The following is a 26045-nucleotide window of genomic DNA, read 5'->3' as shown; positions in this document are numbered from 1 at the left end:
AAACACCAAACACAATGAAAAAGTACCAGGAGTTAAGAGATTTCCAACAAGTAAATTCAAAAGTAGAGAGTAACCAATGATAACCATAAGCAGAGGTCCAAATGAGAAAATGTCAGAAGAAATGAAATAAAGCTTTAAACAATGATAAATGAATTTAGAATTCAGGAGGAAAAAAATAAATTTAAAGAGAATTAATAGCTTAGACTGAAGGAGAAAAATATTTAAGTAGTAAACATCCTGAACAATAAAATTAAATGAACAAACCTAACTCCTTGAGAAAAAAGGGGGGTGCAGCTGGTTGGCTCAGTGGATTGAGAGCCAGATCTAGAGATGGGAGGTCCTAAATTCAAATTTGGCCTCAGACACTTTCCAAATGTGTGACCATGGGCAAGTCACTTAACCCCCATTGCTTAGCCCTTACCACTCTTCTGCCTTGGAACCAATATACAGTATTGATTCCAAGACAGAAAGTAAGGATAATAAAAAAAAAGGAATATTAGAAAAAAGTCAAAAGATTGAAAAATAAGTAAAATAAAGTATAAGGTATATATATATATTGGGTTAAAAAAATCTCACTCTGCAACATAGTAACTACTCTAAGAAAGAAGGGCAAGGCTTAGGCAAATGAGGTTAAGTGACTTGTTCAAGGTCGCACAGGTGGGAAGTATCTAGGGCCAAAGCTGAATCCAGGACATCCTGCCTCTAGGTCTGGCACTCTATTCACTAAGCCACCTCGATGTCTCTAGTATCTTTTTTTCTTTCTTAACTAATCTGGAAAATAGGAGGAGGAGAGATAAAAATTACCAGATAGCTTGAAACACCTATAATCAAATAAGAATCCTACATATCATATTTCAAAACAGCACAAAAGAAAATTGCTCTATTAGAAACAGAGGACAAAGTGAAAATGGAAGGAACTTGTTTCTGAAAGAAACTGTAAACTAAAAGTACCCAGGAATGTCACGCCTAAAATCCAGAGCTTCTGAGTCAAAGATAAAAAATGCATCGCAATATGCCAGAAAGAATTAAAGTACCAAGGATCCAGACAGGATCATACATAATTGGGCAGTAATTATATGAAGGAGAGAAAAATCTTATTATGTCCATAAAAGGTAAATGGAAAGAGGCTTAGAACCAAGAATAGCCTATCCATTAAAATGAAGTACAATTTTACAGGGGGGAAAAAGATCTTTAATAGAATAGGAGATTTTGAAGCATTCCTGATTGAAAAGACTAGAGTTAGATAGAAACATATATGTGTATATATATATATTAGTGTATGTAGTGTATGTATTAATGTGTGTATGTTTCTCAGCTATGTATGCTACCTTTGCAAAACATGGCCATGTGCTAAGATATAAAGCAATCATAAACAAATACAGGAAAACAGAAATATTGATCACATCCTTTACTATCCGCAGTGTAATTAATAATGGGAATTTGAAAATTTTAATAATTTAATAAAATTTAGTGGAGATTACAAATTTAATCCTAAAAATGGTAGGTCAAAGAAGTCATAGAAATGAGAAATTTTGATTAAAGAAAATTACAATAAAATTATATGAAAACTTTTAGAATATAGCCAAAGTATTCCTTAGAGGAAAAAAATATATTTTTGTCTTCTGTCACAGCTTAGGGAATATGAAAATATGTAGTTAATGAAAGCACCGACTTAACTTACATTAAACTATATAAAAGGGAGAAAAGAATCTGAATCACAAAATGTCAGAAAACAATTTTCAAAAATTATTTCTATATGTAATTTTTAAAAAACCCAAAGTTTAATAAGAATAATAATGAAAGAAAATATATACCTCTAAATGTTTTTTTGTCAGCAAAAGAAAAAAAAAGTAAGTGAATCGGACTTGGAAATGAAAAATTGGAGAACTAACAACCAACCTCCGCAAAATGGATATTCTTAAAATTGAATTAGAGATTACCAAAACCAGGAAATGAGAGAAGTTTAATGAATTTTTTTCATGAGACCAAGGAGCTGTTTCTAAAAAGACAGATAAGCTGATGGCTAATCTGATTAAAGATAGGGATGTAAGGGAAAGAAATTGCTAATATCAAAATGAAAAGAGATTTACAACAAATGAAGAGACAATATATTGTTTGAAATTAATTTGCCCAAATATATGCTAACAAAAATGATAACAAAAGGAAAAGATAAACACTTCCTATTTACCAAAATACAAAATATAAAAGTCACAGAAAATATAGTCAAACAATCCACAAATTAAATGTATCTCCCCACCTCCAGGAAGAAGTCTAAAACTAGATGGATTTACAAGTGTTTTTTTTTTTTTAACTTTTAAAACCCTTACCTTCCCTCTTGGGATCAATTGATTCCAAGGCAGAAGAGTGGTAAGGGCTAGGCAATGGGGTTTAAATGACTTGACCAGGGTCACACAGCTAAGAAATGTATGAGACCACATTTGAACCTAAGACCTCTCATCTCTAGGCTTGGCTTTCAATCCATTGAGACAAGTAGCTGCCCCCTACAAGTTAATTTTATCAAATATGCAAGGAACAATTTCAATATTATATAAAATGCTTACAAAAATAGGAGGGGTTCTACCAAACTTCTTACATAAGACAAATATCATCCCATTGTTAAATGTCATGAGACATAAAGAAGAGAAAGACTATAATCATTGCTAATGAATACTGATGCAAATATATTGAATAAAATATTAACAAATAAGATGATGGCCACATATTAAAAAGATCTTGACCAAAAATTTATGCCAGGTTTGATTTATATCAGAAATTCACAGCTGGTTCAATATTAGGAAAACCAGAAACATAATGTTGGTGGTGGTGTTTTCAGTCATGTCTGACTCTTCATGACCCCATTCTTGGCAGGAATACTCAACTGGTTCACCATTACCTTCTCCAGTTCATTTTACAGATAAGGAACTGAGGCCAACAGGGTTAAGAGACTTCCCCAGGGTCACAAATCAGGTAGTGTTTGAAGCCAAATTTGAACACAGGTCTTCCCAACTCCAGGGCTGGCACTTTATCAAACAGTGTGCCACCAAGCTATTTTTATAAACATAAAAGACAATTTTTTAAAATAACATTATAAATCATATGATTACAGCAATGGAGGCAGAAAAAACTTCTAACAAATTATAACACCCATTTATGTCTTTTAAAAAGCTGAAAAGCATAGGAAAAAATGGACTATTACTGAATATGGTAAATCTACATAAATGAAAGAACTAACATTAACTATAATAAGTGTATGAAAAAGTCACTAAATCATGTATATTCTTTAATCTATAAATACCACTACTAAGTTCATACCTCAAAGTGGTCAAAGACAAAAGAATTTATACCAATGTTTTTAGTGCACCAAAGAATTTTAAATAAAGTGGGTACCCATTAAATAGATATAGCTGAACAAATGATGATAAATGAATTTTATGGAATATTATTGTACCTCAGAAATTATCCATGGCATAGACTCAATTAAATAAGGGAAAATTGTGGGGACATGATGTGAGCAGAACCAGGAAAATCATTTACATGATGACCACAGTAATTAATATAAATGAAAACAATCTGAAAAGTTTATGAAAAGTTTATGAATTATTAATCATGACTCCAGAAGACTGATAACGAATCTTGCCTCTAACCACTTGATTGAGCAGTAATAGACCATTGTTGAAGAAGACACTCTCAAACAAGGCTAACGTGGGGGTTTGCTTTACATGACTATATTTATTTGTTACAAGGCTGAGTTTTTATTTTCAGGGATGGGCAGTTAAGAAAAAATGAAAGGGGAAATTGATGGGTAGTGACTGTGATGGCAAAAGAAAAAAGAAAAGAAAGAAAAGCGTATCCATGAAACATTTCAAAAATACACAGAAGAGAGCAGACAGAATGAATAAAAAGTCCAATGTTGATATTGTTGATTTAAATTTAATATATACTCTAAAAACAAATTGATTGTAATAGGGATCATAGTCTCCCATGAGATCCCCTTTCTGTTTTTGTACATTAATAGACCATGTAGACTGCTAAGTGGCACACTAGATAAAGCCCTGGGCTTTATTTAATTTTTATTTTTTAGGTCAGGAAGATCTAAGTTCCAGTCCTACCTCAGATACTAGCTGTATGAACCTTGGACAAGTCACTTAACCTCTATTTGCCTTGGTTTCCTTATCTATAGAATTAGGATAATAATAGTACCTGTCTAACAGGGTTGTTGTAAGGATCAAATGAAAGAATATTTGTAAAGTACTTAACACATGTATCAAGAGCTACATGAATGCTAGCTATGATTTTGATGATATTTATTGATGTTTATTTAGTTCACATTAAAAGAAAAAATTGACAAAGATTATGGGCATGATGCAACTTAGAGAAAAAGCTCTAACGGTGCATATATTTGTTTCTTATGAGTTGTCTTGTCTTCCCCAAGAGACTATCTTAAGAATTCAATCATCAAGAATAGCATATAACAATTGATCAACAAAACCAAATTCTGGCTTCCCATGCCTTCTGACTTCCCATGCCTCTCTGGACTTCCATATTTCTGTTAATGGGTCCACCATTTTCCTAGTTGCTCAGGCTTGAAATTTCAGTTATCTTTGATTCCTTCCCCTTCCTTCATTCCAAAAGACATTCAGTCACCATGTAGTATGAATTTTACCTGGAAAACATGTTTAAAGCCTCTCCTTCCCATGTTCACTGCCATCATCCTGCTCCGAGATGATGGCAATAGTCTCTTAACTGGTCTTTCTGCCTGTGACCCATCCTACATTTGGGGGTTGGGGGTGGGAAGGGAGTGATAGGGGTCCAGAGCTATGATTTCATTGGTATGGGGGAATTCCCTGATATGGAAACTCCCCCTAGTGATGTAGATCAACAACTCAAAGGTAACTGTCTTAATAATTTGCCTGGGGCACTGAGTGGTTAAATGACTTGTCCTTCACCACAAACCAAGTATGTTTCAAGGGCAGGTCTGGAGCCCAGGTCCTCCTGACACACACACTATATATATATCATGCTGCTTTTCATCTTATATGCCAATTCCCAGTTAATCTGAAGGACAACTCTAACTATATAACCTCCTCGCTTAGAAATATTCAGTAGTGTCTCCACTGGCGACAAGATAAAGTCATCGGGTCATATGTGTTAGATCTGGAAGGGATTTTAGTTAACTTGCTCAAGTCCATACTCCTTAATCCCTTTAAGGCCTTCCATATTTTTGTCCCAAACTACTTTTCCAGACTTATCTCTTATTATTTTATGGTTACGTACCATTTCCTCCAAAGTTTTGTTCTTTCCCATATCCTCAATTTCCTGATGCTATTTGCTCACTGGGTTTGGAATATCGTCCCCACCAGCACAGAAGCAAGCATGGCTCTGATTTATTTCAAGCCTGAGTGACCAGAAGCATGATGTCTTACTCTACTTATCCAGGAAGTTTTAATTGTCCCTAATTCTCCAAATTATTTCCCTACTCTCTGAAGCTTACTGAATTTTGTTTATACATTTCATAGCTCTTACATTGTGCTTTGGACTATCTGTAAAAAGGTTTTGTCTCCTTTACTATGGAGAATCTTTGGAAGAACATAGATAAAAATAACACAAGATAAGAGCAGGCAAGGATAAATTGTTGTCTGCACTCAGGGGATGAGAACCCACATTACTAAAATCATGGATCTAAGGGGCAGGAATAGGAGTTCAAATCCTGCCTCAGATGTTTACTAGCTATATGACCCTGGACATTCATATCATTTAGAACCCATCTGACTCAGTTTCCTCATTTCCAAAATGGGCATAAGAATACCTACTTCCCAAGTTTTGTTGTAAATATAATGAAATATTTATAAAGGAGTTTTACAAACTTTAAAAATTTATAAAATATTATTTATTGTTATTAGTATTGAAATATAACTAGATAGAAAGTTCCTCAAAAATAGGAACTGTCTTATCCATTTCTATATCTTCCTGAGCACATAGCAGGGATTTTTGTCTGGAATAACAACATAGCAAGAAAGGAATTTGGGGCAACATCATCCAGATTAAGTCAATAAGAACTGGAAGCATGTGGATTAATTTTGTGGTATGTTTTAATACATGCTTTTGAACTATGCCTAAAGATCATATGGACTGAAATTTCAATTTGACTAACTCTCCTTTCAGGGTTTGTGGGAGAATTAAATACTAAAGACTAGTGAGAGCAAAATCCTTCTTGATACAGATGTCCAGATTTTTATATGTGGACCCAAATGTAACTTTTGTAAGACTGCATCTCTAAATATATAAAAATATGATACACAATCTACCTTTTAGTCAACTTTCCAGGAATTCATTTATTTGTAAAGGGAGGTCTATGTGAATATTTTCTATTTACTGAATGCCTAAATACCATAAGAACTAAGAAATGAGATTCCAAAAGAAGTTAAAATCTTGGAGATCAATTCAGAGCCATAATGTTTAGCCTTGGTCAAAACAACATTTATAATTCATCCCTTCCCCCATGCCCCACCAAAAAGAGCCTGGTAAACATAACACCTGTTTTCTGAAACCCTGTCATGCCACATTACAAGACAAGCTAATTTGTCCCCTGGGGACAATCCAGAAAACAGTCATTCTTTCATTCATTATAATACCTCTTGCCTTGTGGGCCTCTCAGCCTTGGTGTAAAATTCCTTGGATAGAGATAAACAAGCTTCCTTTTAATTGAATTGTTCCAAACTAGCCTTTGAGACTACTGAACTTCTTGGAGTTCCTTCTTCTGGGCTCCCCCCCTTTCTGGAGTGTTTCTTTCTGGGGTTTCTGTTGTTATTTTTTTGTTTATGTCTCTGTATGTCCTCTTGGCATCCAAGCATCCATAGAGACATGTGCAGATCTGGGAAACTGGCCAGTAAATCCTGGAATCCAAGGAGGGAGGATCTGGGGCAGGGGGTGTACATGTGAGGAAAGTACAAGAGGAAAAGACTTTGGATCATTTGGCTTTTCCTTCCATAAACCAACAAAAGACTCTTCCCTGTACTGGGCACATTCGTCCTCACCTATTTTGACATCAATATGTCAGGTTTCAAATGCTTCTCTATGTGGAATGCTATTCCTCACCAAGTCAAACTCTAGGTCAAAAAGTTTGCTGTGGTGTTCAATTTTATAGTTTCTTTTTTAATTTTGATCCCATAGTTCTAATTGGATCCTGTTGCTGAAAACCACACAATTTCCTCTCATCTTCAATGTTTATAGACTTTCAAGATTTATAATAAGAAGACGACTAAGAATAGCTGGAATTTATATAGTGCTATACATATATTACCTCATCTGATCCTCATGACAATGCCCTGAGGTAAATGCTCTAATGTTAGCCCCATTTTCAAATGCTTTTAGACTTCCACCACTTCATCCACAGAGCAGAAAACTTAGTGATCCTTTGGTCATCCTGCACATATTTGGGGCTTTTATTTTTCAATCAGGCATTTCCATTCTTGTAGAGTGATTGGGTATATGAAATCCTGTTTTTTGTTGGCATCAGCAGAGTCCTAAGAGGATGCAGAGGACAAAGTATAGGCCCACCATATGCCATGTATCCCATTGCTCTTTGTCTATTTTTGATACGAGTGGCAGTTTCTATGTGTATGCCCTGTATGCCTACTCTTCAGAGCTAAAAGCCATGAAGACATTTATGCATCTTCATCCAATAATCACTCTCTCCAAGGCAGCTCTGTTTAAGCCTAGGATTTAAAGTCAGGAACTCTTGAGTTCTGTTCTTGGCATTGCCACTCACTTGCTGTGTGGCCTCTGAAACAATTCATTTCCCTTCTTTATCCTTTGGTTGCTTTTGGTGGATTAAGAAATTCATCACTTTAAAGCATTTTCAAAGTCTATGAAAATGCTAACGTCAGCAACAGAGATGGATGGTTTCATCCTTGGTGATATGAACACTGGTACCATGTTTTCAAAACACAAACTAATCTGTTAACCCCCAAGATATTCCAAGGAGGTGGGGTCCTTAGAATAGTTCCAACCACACCCATCTCTTACAATCCTCTTTAAACCAATTTATATTTGGTTTGCATTTCAGCTGGGGAATGGCTCCAAGGTACACTGGTGGGAGAACTCTGCTAACCTGACCTATCCATCCCAACTTTTGTGGTTAATGTATTACAAATTTGAGTAATGCAAAACAATAAATCACAACTACAATAACAAAGCTGAAAAGACACACAGTTTGAGCAGAAACGCCAGTGGATTTTTTTTTTAATCGGAAATAAAAAAGGTCATTGATCATAGCGACTGTCCGAGATTAGCAGGGAACCACATTTTAAAACATCCTGCAGTAAATCCAAGTTGATCCAGCTGTAAATCAACAGTGCAACAGTGGTGTTGGAGCCCCAGAGTGTGCAGCTCACTTTGAAGTCTTTTTCTTTCACAACCATGATGCAACCCAAAAGCATCCTGAACTACTCTGGCTTAGTCAGATTGGCAAAAGCAAATTATACATTCCCACGTAAGCTTACTAACAGATTTCAACTTCTGGTCAGAATGGCTTGCCAGGGAGTATAAATCCCTGAATACTTTCTCTAGCAGATGAAATCAGTTGTCAAGTGCCTAGACATAGGCAGTTTGGTAAACAGAAAGGTCTCCTCTACTAACAAGAACCTTCATTTCATTTTGTTGCTGTTTCCTCTAACTCTTCCCTCCCCCACCTGTATTCCTTCCTTTCTCCATGCATTTTTATTTTAGGTTACTTTGTGCCACAGTCTATCAAAAATAAAAGGGGGGCAGCCTGCTCTGAATAAGGACTCAGAATGGCAAATAGATCAACTTTTCCTAGATGTCCATTCACTCAACAAATATAGATTAAGTGCTCACACTGGGAAACTTGAGGCAGTCTATAGAAAACCAATGTAGCTGCAAGCCCATAAAAAAAAAATTACAGAAAAGTAAGGCAGATTGAAACCTTAGCAATAGCTGCTAAATGACCCAGTTGCTGAAGTGTGCAGGGTCTGAAGTCTTTAGATTTGACCTCAGACACTTACTAGCAATGTGACCCTGGGCAAGTCATTTAATTTGTCTTCTTCAGTTTCCTCAACTAGACATTAGTACATGTAACCACTGTTTTATTTGCAAAAGCATTTGTACTTCTGGAGCCAGGAGGTTGATCTAATAAATATATGAAAAAATTCACCTTGGAAAAGTATACACACTAGGAATTCTTTCTTGTAGTCTGAGAGGGAAAAAAGGAACTATTAGCTATAAGAATATATATCCCCATTTAATAATGGGGATAATAATAGTACCCATCTCTCAAGGTTGTTGTAAGGATTAAATGAGATCATATTTTTAAAACACTTAGCACAGTGTCTGGCACATAATAGAGTCTTAACGAATGCTTATTTCCTCCCTCTCTCCCTTTCCTCCTTTCTTCTGAAGCATGATGCAGGAAATCCAGAGGTTCAGGGGAGAAATCAAGGACTTCTCTAAGCTCAGGAACTAGTCTGGCTAGAGAAGACAGTCCCTGACAACCACCTATAAATGGATAAAGACGCATTCATGTTCCATACTTTCAAGATCTGCATATCTCCTAAGAAACAACTTTTTCAACCACAGACCCATTTCAGACACTTTTCTATCACCCATCATAACCATCTCTTTTGTCAAACCCATATAAAACTCCATCTTTTGATACTTTGATGAGCCAGACTTCCACCTGCAAGCTGCCTCCCAGGCTATCAATCTCACTAATAAATCTTTTTAAATTTATTGGGGTGCCTTATAATTCCTTAGGTGTGAAATCCTTGTATATCAGGATCACTCTCACCCCATAACGCTTCTTTCCTTCCTTCTTTCCTTCCTTCCTTCCTTCCTTCCTTCCTTCCTTCCTTCCTTCCTTCCTTCCTTCCTTCCTTCCTTCCTTCCTTCCTTCCTTCCTTCCTTCCTTCCTTCCTCCCTCCCTTCCAGAACCTCTTTAGTACTATTTATTAATCTATAAAGTAAGGTGATTGGATTCAATAACCTCTAAGATCCAATTCAGCTCTAAAATGTAATGCCTTACACCAAACAATGCCTCTACCTTACATTATACCTACTGATATCTCATCTCACTCTAACCTATCTTACATTGTCTGGCCAGATGTACTATCAGCTATCTCTCCTCATTGCTTACGTCCCAAGTGATTACTTCCCTTACTGATTACCAACCAGGTGACATATAGATAGATATAGGTCTCCTACTTATTCAAAGCTTGTTCACGAGAAGGAAAGAGATGCTATCTATTGCTGAGATACATATATACTCTTATAGTTTTACATTCTCTCTAAGATTATAAGGAATAACTTTCAATGGATGTACCTTTCCAAGAAATATACTTCTTAGGTCTGCCACATAGTTTCAGAAAATCAAGTGCTTTTATAAGCCAAAGAGTGGTTAAATATGCCAATGTCCAGGATAGAGAATAATGGACAGAATCAAGAATAACGATTTATGATCCTTAAATTTACTTTAAAGTTTTGGGTCCCTTATCCTGGGCTCCAGAAGCTCCTATCATTCTCTAGTTGCAGAAGCAAAGAAAAAGGTCATGTACAATGTCATCTTGAAATTCTAGGGAAGGAGGAAAGGAAACCCAAGTGTTTGTCCTTTGGGAACCCTTTCTTCAGTGTGGATTCTTCTGGCATGGAACCCCACAATTCCACAGTAGAATGAAAACATATCGAGGAGAACAATCTGAACTGAGCCAGCGATCTAAAATGATAAAGCTGTAAAGTCACCCAATGAATGAGGAATTACCAAATATAAGCAAAAAAAACCAGACAGGTTTAATTGAGAAAGCACAAAAACAAAGATGACTCTCAACTTTACAAACACTGGACAGGCAGCAGCTGGTCAGCTGAGATGAAAGGACCCTGGGAGAATGCCTCCCCATCTCCTGACTTTTCCTCCCCCAACTACTTCCCTTCAAGTCAGCAGGGACAGGGCTTTGGTCTCGTTTATAGTAGTGTACAGATGACCTTGTTCCAGCTAAGATAGGGACTCTCTTTTGATCTCAGCAGGGGAAGGCTCTGGGCTTGTAGCTGACAGATATTAATATCCCAGGATCTTCTGGGGTAGAAAGGATCTTGAGGTAGGACAGTCACTTTAGAGTCCCTTTTCTGCATTATAGCAGGGATGATTTCATTTCCCTAAACTATCCCCTGCTGAGAGAGCATCTTAACTCCACTCAAATCACTTTATCAATGCTACTCTTGGCCCTCTTCTCATCATTGCTTTTAAAGGAGAACTATTTAAAGAGTGTTTTTTCTTCCACAGCTGAAATCTATTAATTGTCATTTGATGGAAAACAAACAAGACTAATTTGACCCTTAGGTCCTCCTCCTCACATTTCTATTTCTCACTAGTTTGCATATGAGAGAGATAGAAATAGAAAGGGACAGAGAGAAACAGAGACTGGAATCAGGAGAAGGAAGAGGTAGAAAGAGGCATTTTCTAGGCTTATATAGGTATGCAGAAGACCTTAATAGTATGCTGATTAGTCAGTCAATAAATATTTATTAAGTGCCTGTGGTGTACCAGATATAGTTTTTAAGTATTGGAGATAAAAGAAAGGTAAAAGAGGGATCCTCCTCAAGAAGCTCCCACTCTAAAGGGGGAGACAACACACAAAAAATGTATGAACAAATTATGTACAGCCTAATTTTAAAACAATTGCCAGAAGGCACTGGAATTAAGAGGACGTTCCATAAAATGTGGTATTTAACTGTGAACTGAAGGAATATAAGGAATCTAGGAGAGAGAGACGGAGAGGGAGAGCATTCCAGGCATAGGAGGGAGCCAGAGAAAATGTCTTTGCCTAGGATATTTTCTCCTAAAGTTTTCCTTTTCCAAATTTTCTTTGTGTACCAGTTGCCAGTTCCCTATAAATGATACAAAACACATCTGTGAAGCTTTAGTACCTGAATGCTCCAATTTCCAATGCATTCATAGGGTTAAAAATGACTAAAAAGTATTTTTTCAAAATCCTTAAAACATATAAAATCATAGTAACATGTATAGTTGTAAACAATAAACTTAAAATGGATATCAGTGTTCTAAGGCATTCATTCATTTAACCTCATTCGTAAGTGACTTCACCATAAATCTTTTAGTTAAATTCATCTTTATGCCCTCTACAAAAGTCCTGCTGAATAAAAAGAAGCCTACCCTTACAAAAACAACCATAAGGACTCTTCCCATCCTTAGGAGTTCACAGAACAAAAAAAAGCATTTAGATTTAAAGAGATACCTTTTCTCCATGCCCGAAGATTTTTTGGAGTGGAGGAGTAGGGACCTCCAGTTTTCTCACTATCATCTTCCAGACTTCCTTTAAGCCCCAATTAAAACCCCAGCTTCTATAGAAAGCCTTTCCCAACTCCTCTTAATTCCAGAGCCTTCCCTCTGATAATTATTTCGTAACTGTGTGTTGGATATTTGCTTATATATTGACTCTCCAATTAGATTGTGAGCTCCTTGAGGGCAGGGACTGTCTTTTATTTCTTTTTGTATCTCCAACACTTATCACAGTGTACCTGGTAAACAGTAGGCACTTAATAAATGTTTCTTGACTAATTAATTGACATATTCACATAACAAAGTTCTTCATTTCTATGTTGTTCTCTTTCTTAAGAATCAGCATGAAATAGAAAGGCAGCAAACAGCAGAAGCTGTGGAGATTCGAGAGCTTGCCTCAGGAAAAATCCTTGCTCCTTAACTCCATATACAGAGACCCTGCCCATCTCACTCAGATTTCTAACTAAAAAGGGAAGGAAAAACCTCCACAGTGATGGCAAATTGTGCCCAGGAACAACAACCTCCCTCCACCAAGAAAAACAAGAAGAGGGGATTGATACTGGAAAATTTTTACAGAGGAAAAACCCAGGCTACAGAGGAAATATAGGAGGAAATTCAAATTAATGCACCAAAACCTTCCAAAAAAATGGAAATTGTCCACAAGCTCTTGAAGAATTTAAATTGGAGCTTATCAAAAAGATGGAAGCCTTCTGGCAAAAAAAGTGGGAAATAGTTCAAAGAGAAAAGAACAGTTTAAAGGACAAGAACTCCCAATTGGAGAAACAACTGGAAGCCATGAAAAGCAGGATAGACCAAACCAAAAAGGAAAACCAGTCTTTAAAGACCAGAATTAGGCAACTGGAAGACAATGATCTTGCAAAACAGCAAGAATTAATAAAGCAAAGAATCAGCATGAAATAATAGAAAAAGTGCTTGCTTTGAGGTAAGAAGAAATGAGTCCAAATTCTTCCTCTGTCACTGTGTGGCCTCGGTCAAGTCACAACTTTGGGGGGGTTTAGTTTCCTCATTTATAAAATGAGAGAGGTTGGACTTCTAAGATAATAACTCAATAGCTAGAAAGAGGATAGGGGACAAAGAAATTCACTAGGGCTACTTGATATTCAGATAAGGAAACACAAAAACAGCAGATAAAACAACCAAGTCTAGAGTCAGAAAGACCTAAGTTCAAATTTGACCTCAAATACTATCTGTGTTACCCTAGGCAAGTCACTTAACTCTTAGCCTCAATTTCCTCATCTGAAAATGAACTGGAAAAGGAAAAGGCAAACCACTACAGTGAATATCTTTGCCAAGAAAACCCCAAATGGGGTCATGAATGATCAGACAGAACTGAAATGACTAAACAACTATAGCACAGGACATTTCTATACATGAACTTCTTTGAGAAGCTAAATGGCAATATAGAGCACTGAGTCTAAAGTCAGAAAGACCTGAGTTCAAGTCTTTATATCTAGCTGTGCAACCTTAGCAAATCACTCTGCCTGCCCAAATTTCTTGATCTGTAAAATGTAGATAATATCATTTACCCATAGACTTGTTGTGAGGATCAAATGAGGTATCATTTATAAATATTATTTGCAAATAATTATTTGTAAATAAAATATTATTTGTAGAATGTTTTGAAAACCTTAAAATATTAAGTGCTAGTTATTATAATAATAATAACCATCATCATCATCATCATCATCATCAATTATATCCATTTTAATTCTTCAAGGATTTCATTGAGGGAGCTTCACCTCAGCCTTTGTATATGAATGCAGATCCAAGTCTTCTCTTAGACAGTTTTTGAGAGTTATTATGGTAAAATCAATTAATCACACTGTGGTCCCCCTAATGATCAGTGTTTCTGACCTTAAGGAGGTTGTTTCTTGAATGATGAATACAAAATTAGTCAATTGCTGGGCCTCTACCGGAAAGTGTCCCAGTCTGGAAGAGTCTTTAATTTCAAATACAATTTTATTTTAAAATGTAAATGTTATTTTCAGTTACTAAAGATACAAAAACAGGTGGCAGGCTGGATTTGGGCACAGGACCATAATTTGCTGACCCCTATATTAGAGGATAATAGATTTTGACTTGGAAGGGAACTTATAGGCCATTTATTTCAACTGCTTTATTTCAAAGATGAGGAAAGTCTAAGTGACTTATTGAAAGTAAACTGAAGAAATGGGGATTCAAACCCAGGTCCCTTGGTTCCAAATCTCATATTCTTTTGCTTCTGCACCATGCTGCCTCACAAAGGAAAAAGTTCAGAGCAAATGTTGAAAGGTAACAGAGAAAGGGACAAGGAATAAGCCTTTATAAGGCACCTACTATATGTCAGGCACCTACTATGTGTGTCAGCACTTTACAAATATCCCTTTTAATTTTCACAACTACCCTGGGAGTTAGGTACTAGATATCTCCATTTTACAGTTGAAGAAAGGGAGATAGACAGAGGTAGAGTGATCTGTCCAAGGTCACACAGTTTGAATTCAGTTCTTTCTGACTATAAACCAAGGGCACAATCCACTCTGCTATCTAGCTGCCTTGTAACTACACACTTACTGGCCATACTCTTGTAATGGGTATGTTCTGTGCTCTGTTAGGGAAAAGTCAATAGAAAAGGGTAGCTATGAAAGAGGAATTAGTTCAGGGAATAATAGGAAAGACAGCCTAGCACACTAAATAAATAGGACACTAAAATTGGAACCAGGGCAACTTGGGTTTAAATTCTATTTCAGATACTTATCAATTGTAAGACTCTGGGCAAACTTCTTAATCTCAAGGGGCTTAATGTTCCTCAAATACAAAATGGAGGGTTCAAAAGGGTGAGTTTGATGATGGTAGTTCAATGGATAGGGTGCTGGGCCTGAAGTCAGGGAGATCTGAGTTCAAAAACAGTCTCAGATACTCAAATACTTCTTAGCTGTGTGTCCTTTGGCAAGTCACTTAATTCTTATTGCTACTCTTTTGCCTTAGAACCAATATTGATTCTAAGATGGAAGGTAAGTTACTTTTTCTTTTTAAAAGAAAGTATGATAATTATTTAGTAGTATAGATCTAAAGTAGGGTAGTGTCAATATAAGGGGGAAGAGGAATTATGGAAGGTAAGAGTTATTTTTTAAAAAAGAAAGTATGATAATTATTTAGTAATATAGATCTAAAGTAAAGTAATGTCAAAATATATGGAAAAGAAGGAATTCTAATTTTTATGTAAATTATCAAGGAAGCAACATATGGAGATAAGGAAAAGGGAAGCACCAAAAACGACCCTGAGGTTTTAAGCCTTGACAACTCTTAGAATTAGTTCACTGCCTTTTTTTTTTCTTTTGGTGGAAACAACTTCAATAACATGCCTTTAAGCTTCTTAGAGATAGTTAAGTGGTGTTGTCTTACTGAGTTCAAATCTGGCCTCAGACATTCACTAATTATATGACTCTAGATGACTCACTTAACCCAATTTACCTCAGTTTCCTCATCTATAAAATGAACTAAAGAAAGAAATAGGAAAGAACTCCAATATCTTTGCCAAGAAAATCCTAATTGGGTCATAAAGAGTCAGATATAGCTGAAAATGACTGAAAAACATCAATATAAGCAACAAGGGTCACATAGCTAGTTAAATGTCTGAGGAAGAATGTGAACCCAGCTCTTCTTGACTCCAAATCTAACACTATTCACGAACCACCTAAAAACCAAAAACCACAAAGTGGATCTAATTTATCTATCTACTAAGGCCATGATGGTGAAACTATGGCATACATGCCAGAGGGAACTTCTCTCATTCCCCTCTCCATTGTACCTGAGGACATTTCTCCTACCACCTGCCCCTTTGCCCAACAGCCCAATAGGAACTTTTCCAGCTTCTCTTGTCTGGGGTAAGGGTGGCTCACATGTGGTGTGAGGATGAAATTTGGGTACTCGGTCTCTAAAAGATTCACCATCACTGTACCAAGGCAACAGGAACAAAATTTCCTGAGTTTGGAACAACTTTTTTGCAGATTTTATGAGTGGAAGAATTTTCTGAATCTTTTTATGGAGTTAACATAAATTACTACATTACTTGGTCTCTATTAGCCTATATATATATATATATATATATGTGTATATATATATATATATATAATACATATATACATATGTGTATATAGTAGTAGTCTCTCGGTAACCGAGGATGATGATTGTCTTTGTGCGCTTTCATCTGTGATGTAGATGAGTGTGCACAAAGACACTTGTGCGTGAAGGAGATTTAAGTGGAAAATTCGCACAGAGACAGTCCCATTCTCTCGGCGTTGGAAGCCTGGGTCCAGTGGCATGAAAATATATTTATTTTAGGACATTCCAAAAAGTGTTTAACATTGTAATTTATAATTAATTTCTACATGGCTAATTTGTGGCAGTCAAGGGGTATATTAAAGTAAAAAAAAAAACCCTACTCATATTAGTTCACTAAGCCCAGTAGTAAACCACTGGAGATGAAGACCAAATGAAATATAAATATGGTGAGTGCTCCTTGAATATAGCTCACTTTTGAGGGGGGTCCTCACTTAAAGAGCCAGTAAGAAAGTCTCCAAAACCAAAGGATTGAATAGAGAGATAAGATGAAGAGAACAAATTCACAAAATTCTGGCTTGGTTCACTAGTCAGAATTACTAACCATGTCCTTCGACTTATCAACAGGAGGCTGAGAGGCAGGTGGAGATATATGTCAGTGTCAAGTTTCAGCCTCCATAGGACAGATCTCTTACCTCCCCACAGGGACAAATCATCGGCTGGAGACACCAGGTCTGCCTGAGTAGTGAGGTCTCTGCTCAGATGGGTGGTAATTTGATTCGTCAAGATAACCTGTGAACAGACAGGGAGAAAGTTAGGGGTGGGGTTGGGGTAGGAGGACAGTAGAAGAAAGAAGGCTAAAACAACCAAATTAATTATTAGAGCTATCAGAAAGCAGATTGTGGACTAGGTGAAGAATGATAGCCACATAGGCAGGAAGGCCCCAGCTCTGACTTTCGGCAACTATCTCTAGGCCAAAAAGAATACACTTGCCTGTATGACATTGATGATGCAGAAAAACTAGGTACTCAGGTAGGTTTTTCTAAAGCTTAAGCCATCAAATAGGAGCATGATTTAAATTATAAACATAAAGCTCCAAATTGAGGGAGATTTACACTTTAAATCTATGAACTGAAAAATGGCTTAAAAATAGAAAACAATTCCTTCCTCAAACTTGTTTACATCTGTGTTTTTTCTTTTTAAAAGTACAACTTCTAGCCATTAAAGTACAATAATAATTGTTGATTTTTGGGGGACAAGGGCTATCTCTTTTATATTTGTGACCATTATAGTGCCTGACGCATGATAGGCAGTTGATAAATGTTTGCTGATTGATTTAATTTAACATGTTGGTGGTGCAAAATAATAATGATGGCAATTCCATTTAGAAAATTTATAGTGTTAATTATTCATCATAGGCTTTGTTGTTTAGTTCGTTTCAGTTATATCCAACTCTTCATGACCATATCTTGGATTTTCTTGGCAAAGATACTCACTAGAGTGGTTTGCCATGTGGTTCTCCAGTTTATTTTACAGATAACACACTGAGGCAAACAGGGTTAAATGACTTGCTCAGGGTCACACAATTAGTAAATGTCTGAGGTTAGATTTGAACTCACAAAAACTTGAACTCATCTGATTTCAAACCCAATACCCTATCCACATTGCCTATCTTCATATGATAGGATAGTGTCATTTACATTACTGACTTATTAGATCATTAGTTTTCTTCTCCCCCAACTAATCCCATCTGTAAAGCGGGGACAATAATCTACAAAATCTTTAATTTGTATTTCCTCAAGGCTGAATAATTATGCCATTTGTCTCTACTGATTTTTAGAAAATGTATCATAAAACAATAATGTCTTCTGATTAAAATTCAAAAGATTTCTGATAAGGTTACCGTATCACTTTATATCACATGTTCATCTTTAAAATCCATGCCAAAAGGCCCGGAAGCTACAAAAATCACATCAGTACACAATCATATGGTATTTTCCAATTGGCCACCTTAAAAAAGAAAACATTTTCATCTTCTTTGAAAATAGTTATATGGAAGTTTCATTGTATGATTTAGAAGTTTATATATCATATGAAAAAATTATGCCATGCTTTTAGCAAGCAATTATCTTCTAAAAAGATGGTATAGTCTCTAATTCTTACTAGTTTAGTAACCATGGACCAGTCCTTAACTTCTATAAGTCTCATTTTCCTCATTTATAAAATGAGGATAATAATAATAATAGTGGTTTTGTAGTGTTTTGTAGGATTGTTGTGAGACTCTAAGGAGACAATTTGTTAAAAAATATTTTTACAAACCTTAAAAATATTTTACAAAAGTGTAATCTATTCTACAGGTTAGAGAATTCTCATTGAAGCTGAAAACACCTAGCATCTTAGGCATCAGTCAGTCAATCAATCAACAAACATTTATTAAGCACTGATAAGTGCCAGGCACTGTGCTAGACAAATATCAAACACTCCCTGCCCTTAATCCGTAGGAAATATTTATTCAGAAAGGACCACTGAGCACTATCAGGTAACTCAACACATAGAACATTTAGACAAGCTACTTGAGTTCAATCTCAAGAGTCAGTGATGGTTTTTTTTGTGACTCTGACATAAACAGAAATGGAAATCATCTCCATTCCCTGACACCAAGTTGATATTTGAAAAGCTTTTCATGCACACTTCTACTCCTGTCTCTTGGGGGCCATGGCACATTATAAATCCTGTACCTGTGACATCTTAATGGGAGCTGAGAGAATGACTGGATGGCAGGGTCAAGACAAGGAATTAGGGGGACCATAGAAGAAGAAGAAAAAAAGTTTAAAGGACACAGCTAAATTTGGTTTGTGAGGGACTTCTACATTTTCTACAGGAATTACTATGAATAGCAGATTTTTGTAATCTCTGATTCAATATACAGGAAAAGGCAACTAAATTTTAATAAAGTAAGTATATTTGCCAAGGACAAAGTGTTCCTACTATAGCTGAAAGCTTCCAGCATCTCGGACAACAAAACAACAATCAATAAACATTTATATGTCACCATGAGGCTTATATTATTTCATCAGATCACTTGATCTGTTATCCAGAAGAAATGTCCTTTGGGAAGGAGAATCAGACATATATTTATCCATTTCTAATCTACCAATTCATTTATGTTTCAAGTCAGCTTGGATAGTCTTTACTAATGATACTTTTCATCTGGGGAAGTCTAACTCCAAGTAGGAATTGAATTAGAGCATCATAAAGACTATTTTAAGGACACAGGCTGTAAAATTCCTTAAATTTCCCCTGCTGACTTAAAATTGTTCAGAATAGTTTAGAGAAATATTCAAAGGATGGAGTGTTGGTTCAGAGTAAAATATGAGGGAGAGAGGGTAGAAGAGGATGAGAGAGTATATGTGTGCATGAGTGTGTGTGTGTGTGTGCACGCTTGTAGCTAATTGAGCATCTCTTCTTCAGTGGTTTGGTCTTGAGAGTTTCATACTTAGGATGCCATTTTTCTAGTACACCCTGGAGTGCTCATGGTTTGATGGTTTAATTCATATTAACTGAAAATACAACTGGTAAATCAGAATACCTACATTAATAATGAGATATATAGCTGCTAAGTAGACTGAAATACTCATAATTTCATCAGCACCTAGTATGAAAGTAAATCAATATGAGAAGCTTGAGAAACAATATAATAGAAAAGGGTATTAACTCCATAAGGAGTCAGAAGACCATAGTTTTAGTCAAGGATGTACTACTTAACTATATAACTTTGGTATGTTGTCTCCTCATTATCATTTTTTTCAATAAAATCAGCGATTGTTTCTATGATTTGTTCTTGACCCCACCAATTTTGAAGAATTAGATTAGTTTAGAATTAATTTTTAATTTGCCTCTCCATGAACCTTATTAATTATAATTTTTTATCACATTATTATCTGGAAAAGTTGTATTTATTATTTCTGTTTTTCTGCATTTGCTTGCAATGCTTTTATGCCCTAGTACATGGTCAATCTTTGCATATGTACCATATGCTGCTGAAAAAAAGGTATATTCTTTTTTGTCCCTATTCAATTTTCTCTAGATATCAACTCTAATTCTTCTAAAATTTCATTCACTTCCCTTACTTATTTCTTATTTTTTCATTTAATTTATCTAATTCTGATAGGGGAAGGTTGAGGTCTCCCACAAGTATAGTTTTACTATCTATTTCTTCCTTAAGCATCTTTAGTTTTTCCTTTAAAAATCTGGATACTATATACCACTTGGTGCATATATGTTGAGTACTGATTTTTCTTTATTATCTATATTGCCTTTTATCAAGATGTTATTTCCTTCCTTATCTCTTTTAATCAGATCTATTTTTGCTTTAGCTTTGTCTGATATCATGATTGTTACTCCTACCTTCTTTGTATCAATTGAAGCCCAAAAGATTCTGCTCTAGTCTCTTACCTTTACCCTGAGTGTGTCTACCTGCCTCAAATGTGTTTCTTGTAAACAACTGGTAGGATTCTGTTTTTAATTCATTCTGCTATCCACTTCCATTTTGTGGGTGAGTTCATCCCATTTATATTAATAGTTATGATTACCATCTGTGTATTCCCCCCCCCCCCATTTTGATTTTCTATTTTAATCCTGACCTTTTTCCTTTCATTCTTTCCCTCCCTTCTAGTGTTTTGCTTTTGATATGTCACCTCCCTTTCCCCTCCCTTATATTATTCCCCTTCCCTTAAAAATTAGAATTGGGCAAGTGGACGTTAATTACTCTATGAAATGTCAAGAAACAAAGTCAAAAGAGTGAAAAAAAATTTTAATGAAATATCTCATGGGAAAAACAACTGACCTGGAAAATGAACCTAGAAGAGCTTATTTTAAGAATTACTGGACTATCTGAAAGCCATGATCAAAAAAAAAAGATTAGATTAGATATCATCTTTCAAGAAATCTTTTAAGGAAAACTGCTTTGATATTCTAGAATGAGAGGACAAAATAGAAATGGAAAGAATCTACCAATCACCTCCTTAAAGAGATCCCTGAACGATAACTCCCAGGAATATTATAGCCAAATTAAAAAACTCCCAGGTCAAGGAGAAAATAATGCAAATATCCAAAATGAAAGATCAAATATCATGGAGTCACAGTCAGGAAAACACAAGATTTAGCAGTTTCTACATTAAAATACTGAAGGACGTGGAATATGAGGCAAAGGAGCTAGGACTATTTATTCAGCAAAACCGATACAACTCTTCAGGGGAAAAATGACTATTGGAAGACTTTCAAACATTCCTGATGAAAAGACCAGAGCTGAATGGAAAATTTGATTCTCAAATATAAGACTCAAGGGAATTATAAAAAAGGAAAACAGTAAAGAGAATCAAAAGACATCCAATAAGTTTAAACTGTGTACATCCCTACATGCTGAGATGATTCTTGTAATGCAAAAGAACTTTGTCAAGGCAGTTATTAGAGTATAGACAGACAGTAAGGGTGTGAGTTGAAAATGATTGGGTGATATATAAAAAAGAGAAATACATTGGGATGAGGGGGGAAGGAAAAATAGAATGGGGGTAAATTATTGCACATAAAAGAGGCATCAAAAAGCAAAGTGGGAGAAGATGACAAAGTGGGGGGATGCGTGCAAATCTTAACTTTCATCAGAATTGGCTCAATGATGTAAGAACATACATAATCTTGAGCATAGAAGGCTTTCTTACCCCATAGGAAAATAGGAGGGGAAGGAGATAAGAGGAGAATTGGTGTGATAAAAAAGAGGGCAGAGAGGGAGAGAAGGAGGTCAGAAACTAACAGGGATAAATTGGATAGAAAATAATAGTAATTATAATGGTGCAAAAAATTTTTATAAGTCTCTAATAACGGTTTCATTTGTCAAATACTTAGAGAAATGAGTCAAATATATAAAAATACAAGCTGTTCTCTAATTGATAGTCAAAGGATATGAATGGGAAGTTCTCAAAGTAACTAAAGCTATCTATAAATCATGCAAAAATGCTCTAAATAACTATTAATTAGAGAAATGTAAATTAAGACAACTCTAAGATACTATATCACGCTTATCAGAATGGCTATTATGACAGAAGAGGAAAATGGCAAAACTTGGAGGGGATATAAGAGAGCTGGGACACTAATTCATTGCTAAGGGAGTTGTGAAATGATTCAGTCATTAAGGAGAGCAATTTAGAACTATGCCCAACGGGATATAAAATAGTACATATCTTTTGACTCAATATCATTACTAAATTTGCATACCAAAGACATAAAAAAAAAAGTAAAGGACCTATATCTGTGTTGGTGAACCAGAGGGGGCTCCTCCCCTCCCCTTCTCCACTGCAACTGATGACATTTCTCACATGACCTTCCCCTTAATCCAGAAACCCAATAGGAGAGCTTCCTCTCTCCCCTGTCTTGGGTAAGGGGTTAGCACATTAAAGTGCAGTTTGGGCACTCAGTCTCCAAAAGGTTCACCATCACTGACCTACATGTACAAAAATATTTAAAGCAGATCTTTTATAGAGGGGCAAAGATTTGGAAAGTAAAAGGATACTCATCAATTGGGGAATGGCTGAGTAAGTTATATTATTGTAATGGAATACTACTGTGTTGAAAGAAAAGACAAGCAGGAGGATCTCAGAAAAAGACTCAGACCAACTGAAGCAGAATGAAATAAGCAGAACCAAGAAAATATTGTACAGTGATAGGAATATTTTACAATGAGCAACTGCAAATAACAGCTGTTTTTTAGCAATACAATGATCCAAAGCTATCTAACAGGATTCATGATTAAAAAATGTCATCTACTTATAGAGAAAAAGAACTGAGTCAATCCAGACCAAAGCAAACTTTTTTCCCTTTCTTAATTTTTTTTCCTATTTGAGTTTCTTTTCACAAAAGGATTAATATAGGAAAATGTTTTACATGATTATACAGGCAAAATCTATATGAGATTTCTATTCATCTCAAGGAGGATGGCGGGTTGGGAGGGAGAGAATTCAGAATTCAATAGTCTTTGAAAAATGTTGGAAACTGTTTTTACATGTAAATGGGGGGGAATAAAATAAAATTTTATACCAATAAAATAAAATTCAAGAAAAAACCCAGACCAGAGTAGTTGGCATAAGGTGAAAAAGGAAGCACCTTCCTAAAGTTTAGAATCTTTATCAAAATAGTACATTTTTTAATACAGTTCATTTTCTAATCTGGATTCCCATTCTAATCCCAGCCTGATATTCTTCACATTTCTTGGTAGAGAATGAAACCCTGTAACTTTTGATAAAAGTAAATCTTTTTCCCTAAGCAATATTTATTGTTAATGCAAATGTTGGCTCAACTTCTTCTTTATCTTGATGTATAATAAAAATGTGGTTCACTAATCCCAATTTATTCCTGGCTCACTTTCTCTCTCTCCTGTCATTTACTGTTGATGCTAAAAGGGGGAGATATAGTACAAGTATAAATCATACATATATACACACATATATGTCACTTGTTAAACTAAAATATGAATAATATACAAATAGTACCAAGTCCCAAAACATTATAATAATTTCTAAATTAAATCTAGAAGTACTAATAAAAGTTCAGCTATGGGGGCAGCTGGGTGGCTCAGTGGATTAAGAGTCAGGCCTAGAGACAGGAGGTTCTAGGTTCAAATCTGATCTTAGATACTTCCTAGCTGTGTGATACTGAGCAAGTCACTTAACCCCCATTGTCTAGTCCTTACCACTCTTCTACCTTGGAACCAATACACAGTATTGATTCTAAGAGGGAGGGCAAGAGTTTTTTTTAAAAAGTTCAGTTTAACTACCTTCACAGGAAAAACATCAGACTATGACAACACATGATACAACTGGCTAAACATTATTGCACTCATCCATCAGTACATATAACCCTGGACAAACACTGCTGATGGACCATGAAATGAACCAAAAATTGAATAAGTGGAAGAAATAAGATTGGAATGCAATTGGGAAACTATGGTAATTTTAGTGATCTCAAACAACTCCTGGAATCTGAAGACCTTCTTTTTCAACACCTATATTCTTGTGATGTGGCTAAAAAGCATAATATGCCATAGTCTCTGATGGCAAAGTTCAGGTGACAATGCCCAAGAGTGTGGAAGGCACAGAGGTAGAGTATGTGGTAAGGTCTGAAGGATCTAAAGATGCAATGGCAAAGTACATGTTAAAATTCACCACTCCACCAAATGGATTAGATTTGGTGACTCTCATTTCAACCAAATGGTATGATCAATTCTTCCAGACTGGTTGTCCAATGGGATAAAGGAAAAAGAAGACAAGAGAAGGAGGATGCCCAAAGCAGAGGGTCTTCTCATGCCTGCTGCTCTAAAGGATTTGAGTGAAAAGTCTCACAGAATGAGAAGAAATTCATAAGCTACAACTTGCATTGCCAGAAGGAATATGTGCATCAATGAAATCCTAGGACCATCAATTTTATGTAAATATTTGATACAGAAACATTATATCAAATATTCTGAAATTTGACAGTCATGAAAACAAATCTGGTTTTAGTATTACTAGTTTAGTTTCACTAAAATATAGAAATCTGCAAGTCATTCATTCTTTTTAAACATTACTTTATATTTACTTCAACTTAGCACATGCAAAATGCCAATGGTAGAACAAAGAACTGATAATACAATTTCCATCTTGAAGAGCCACATGATAATTGTTTGTTTGTTGGAGAAAATATGAAAGGTTGTGGGGTTTTTCCCTTTCAAAACAACTGTGGTAAGAAAATGAAACTCTGGGCTTGGCTAAAGCAGATACCTGTGTGGGAGGTAGACCCCTGAGTTCTATTTCTAGATGGCTAAGCAACTGGCTATGCAATTCTGGCCAACATTTTTAGCTTCTCTTTGCCTAGAATCTCTCCTCTAGAAATGTGGTGATCCTTAGATACGTTCACAAATATAATGGGAAGATGAACACAACCGTTATCTGCATATGCTTTCACATTATGGGAAAAGCGTCCTATATATATTATGTCTAATCATTGCAACACATTTAATTGATATTTTCCTTCTTTATGAAAACTTTTATGAACGATTCTACTAAAAATAGAAAGGGAAAAAAGACAAAAGAGAAAGAAGGGTCTGAATTAGGGAAGGGGCTCTTTTAATTTTAACAAATAGAAAGTCACAATACACCAGTGAGGGACCTCGATTGAGTTTTGTCTCAGCCATATAATAGCCCCAGCCTGAGGGTCTTTTTCATCCATTTTGTTCCAAAGTCCAGGTCACAGGCAGAAGAGTGGTTTGATGGTTCCATCTTCAACAGTCTTGACATCCTGTAAGAGCTCTGAGGCCTGCCACAGGAAGTGATGCGTCTTTGCATTAAATTAAGACTTTGTCCACCGTGACTTAAAATGGAGTTGTGTAAGAAAACTAACTCTGAGGAAGTCTTTTGTCTTTAAAAAAAAAAAAAGACTTGAAATTTTTGACAAAAAAGTACCCAGGCTGGGGAGATGTAAAGCAGCAGGAGACAGAGGAAAATATCTTGGTCTCAGTATAAGCCCACAATCACGCACAAAGAAATTGGAGTTTTTCCTACATTTCTGTCACTGCCGTGATCATGGACATTCAAAGGAAATACACTGCAGGCTAGAAATATGCCTGCTCTTTAGCCCAAATAAACACTCGGCT

At 35.8% G+C, this 26045-nt stretch overlaps 1 protein-coding gene across 1 annotated transcript in view; it reads right to left on the bottom strand.

The window, feature by feature from the left end:
* The window catches only part of RAD51B (RAD51 paralog B), a 922671-nt gene that overhangs the window by 271805 nt on the left and 624821 nt on the right, over positions 1–26045 (bottom strand). Inside the window, exon 8 of the mRNA XM_007473087.3 lies at positions 17062–17158. Coding sequence (XP_007473149.2) covers positions 17062–17158 — 97 coding nt within the window. The remainder of the gene's footprint in view (positions 1–17061; positions 17159–26045) is intronic.

Source organism: Monodelphis domestica, chromosome 1, assembly GCF_027887165.1.
Source record: "Monodelphis domestica isolate mMonDom1 chromosome 1, mMonDom1.pri, whole genome shotgun sequence".
Lineage (NCBI taxonomy): Eukaryota > Metazoa > Chordata > Mammalia > Didelphimorphia > Didelphidae > Monodelphis > Monodelphis domestica.
Note: the sequence above shows the minus strand (reverse complement) of the source record. Positions and strands in the feature narration are given on the sequence as shown.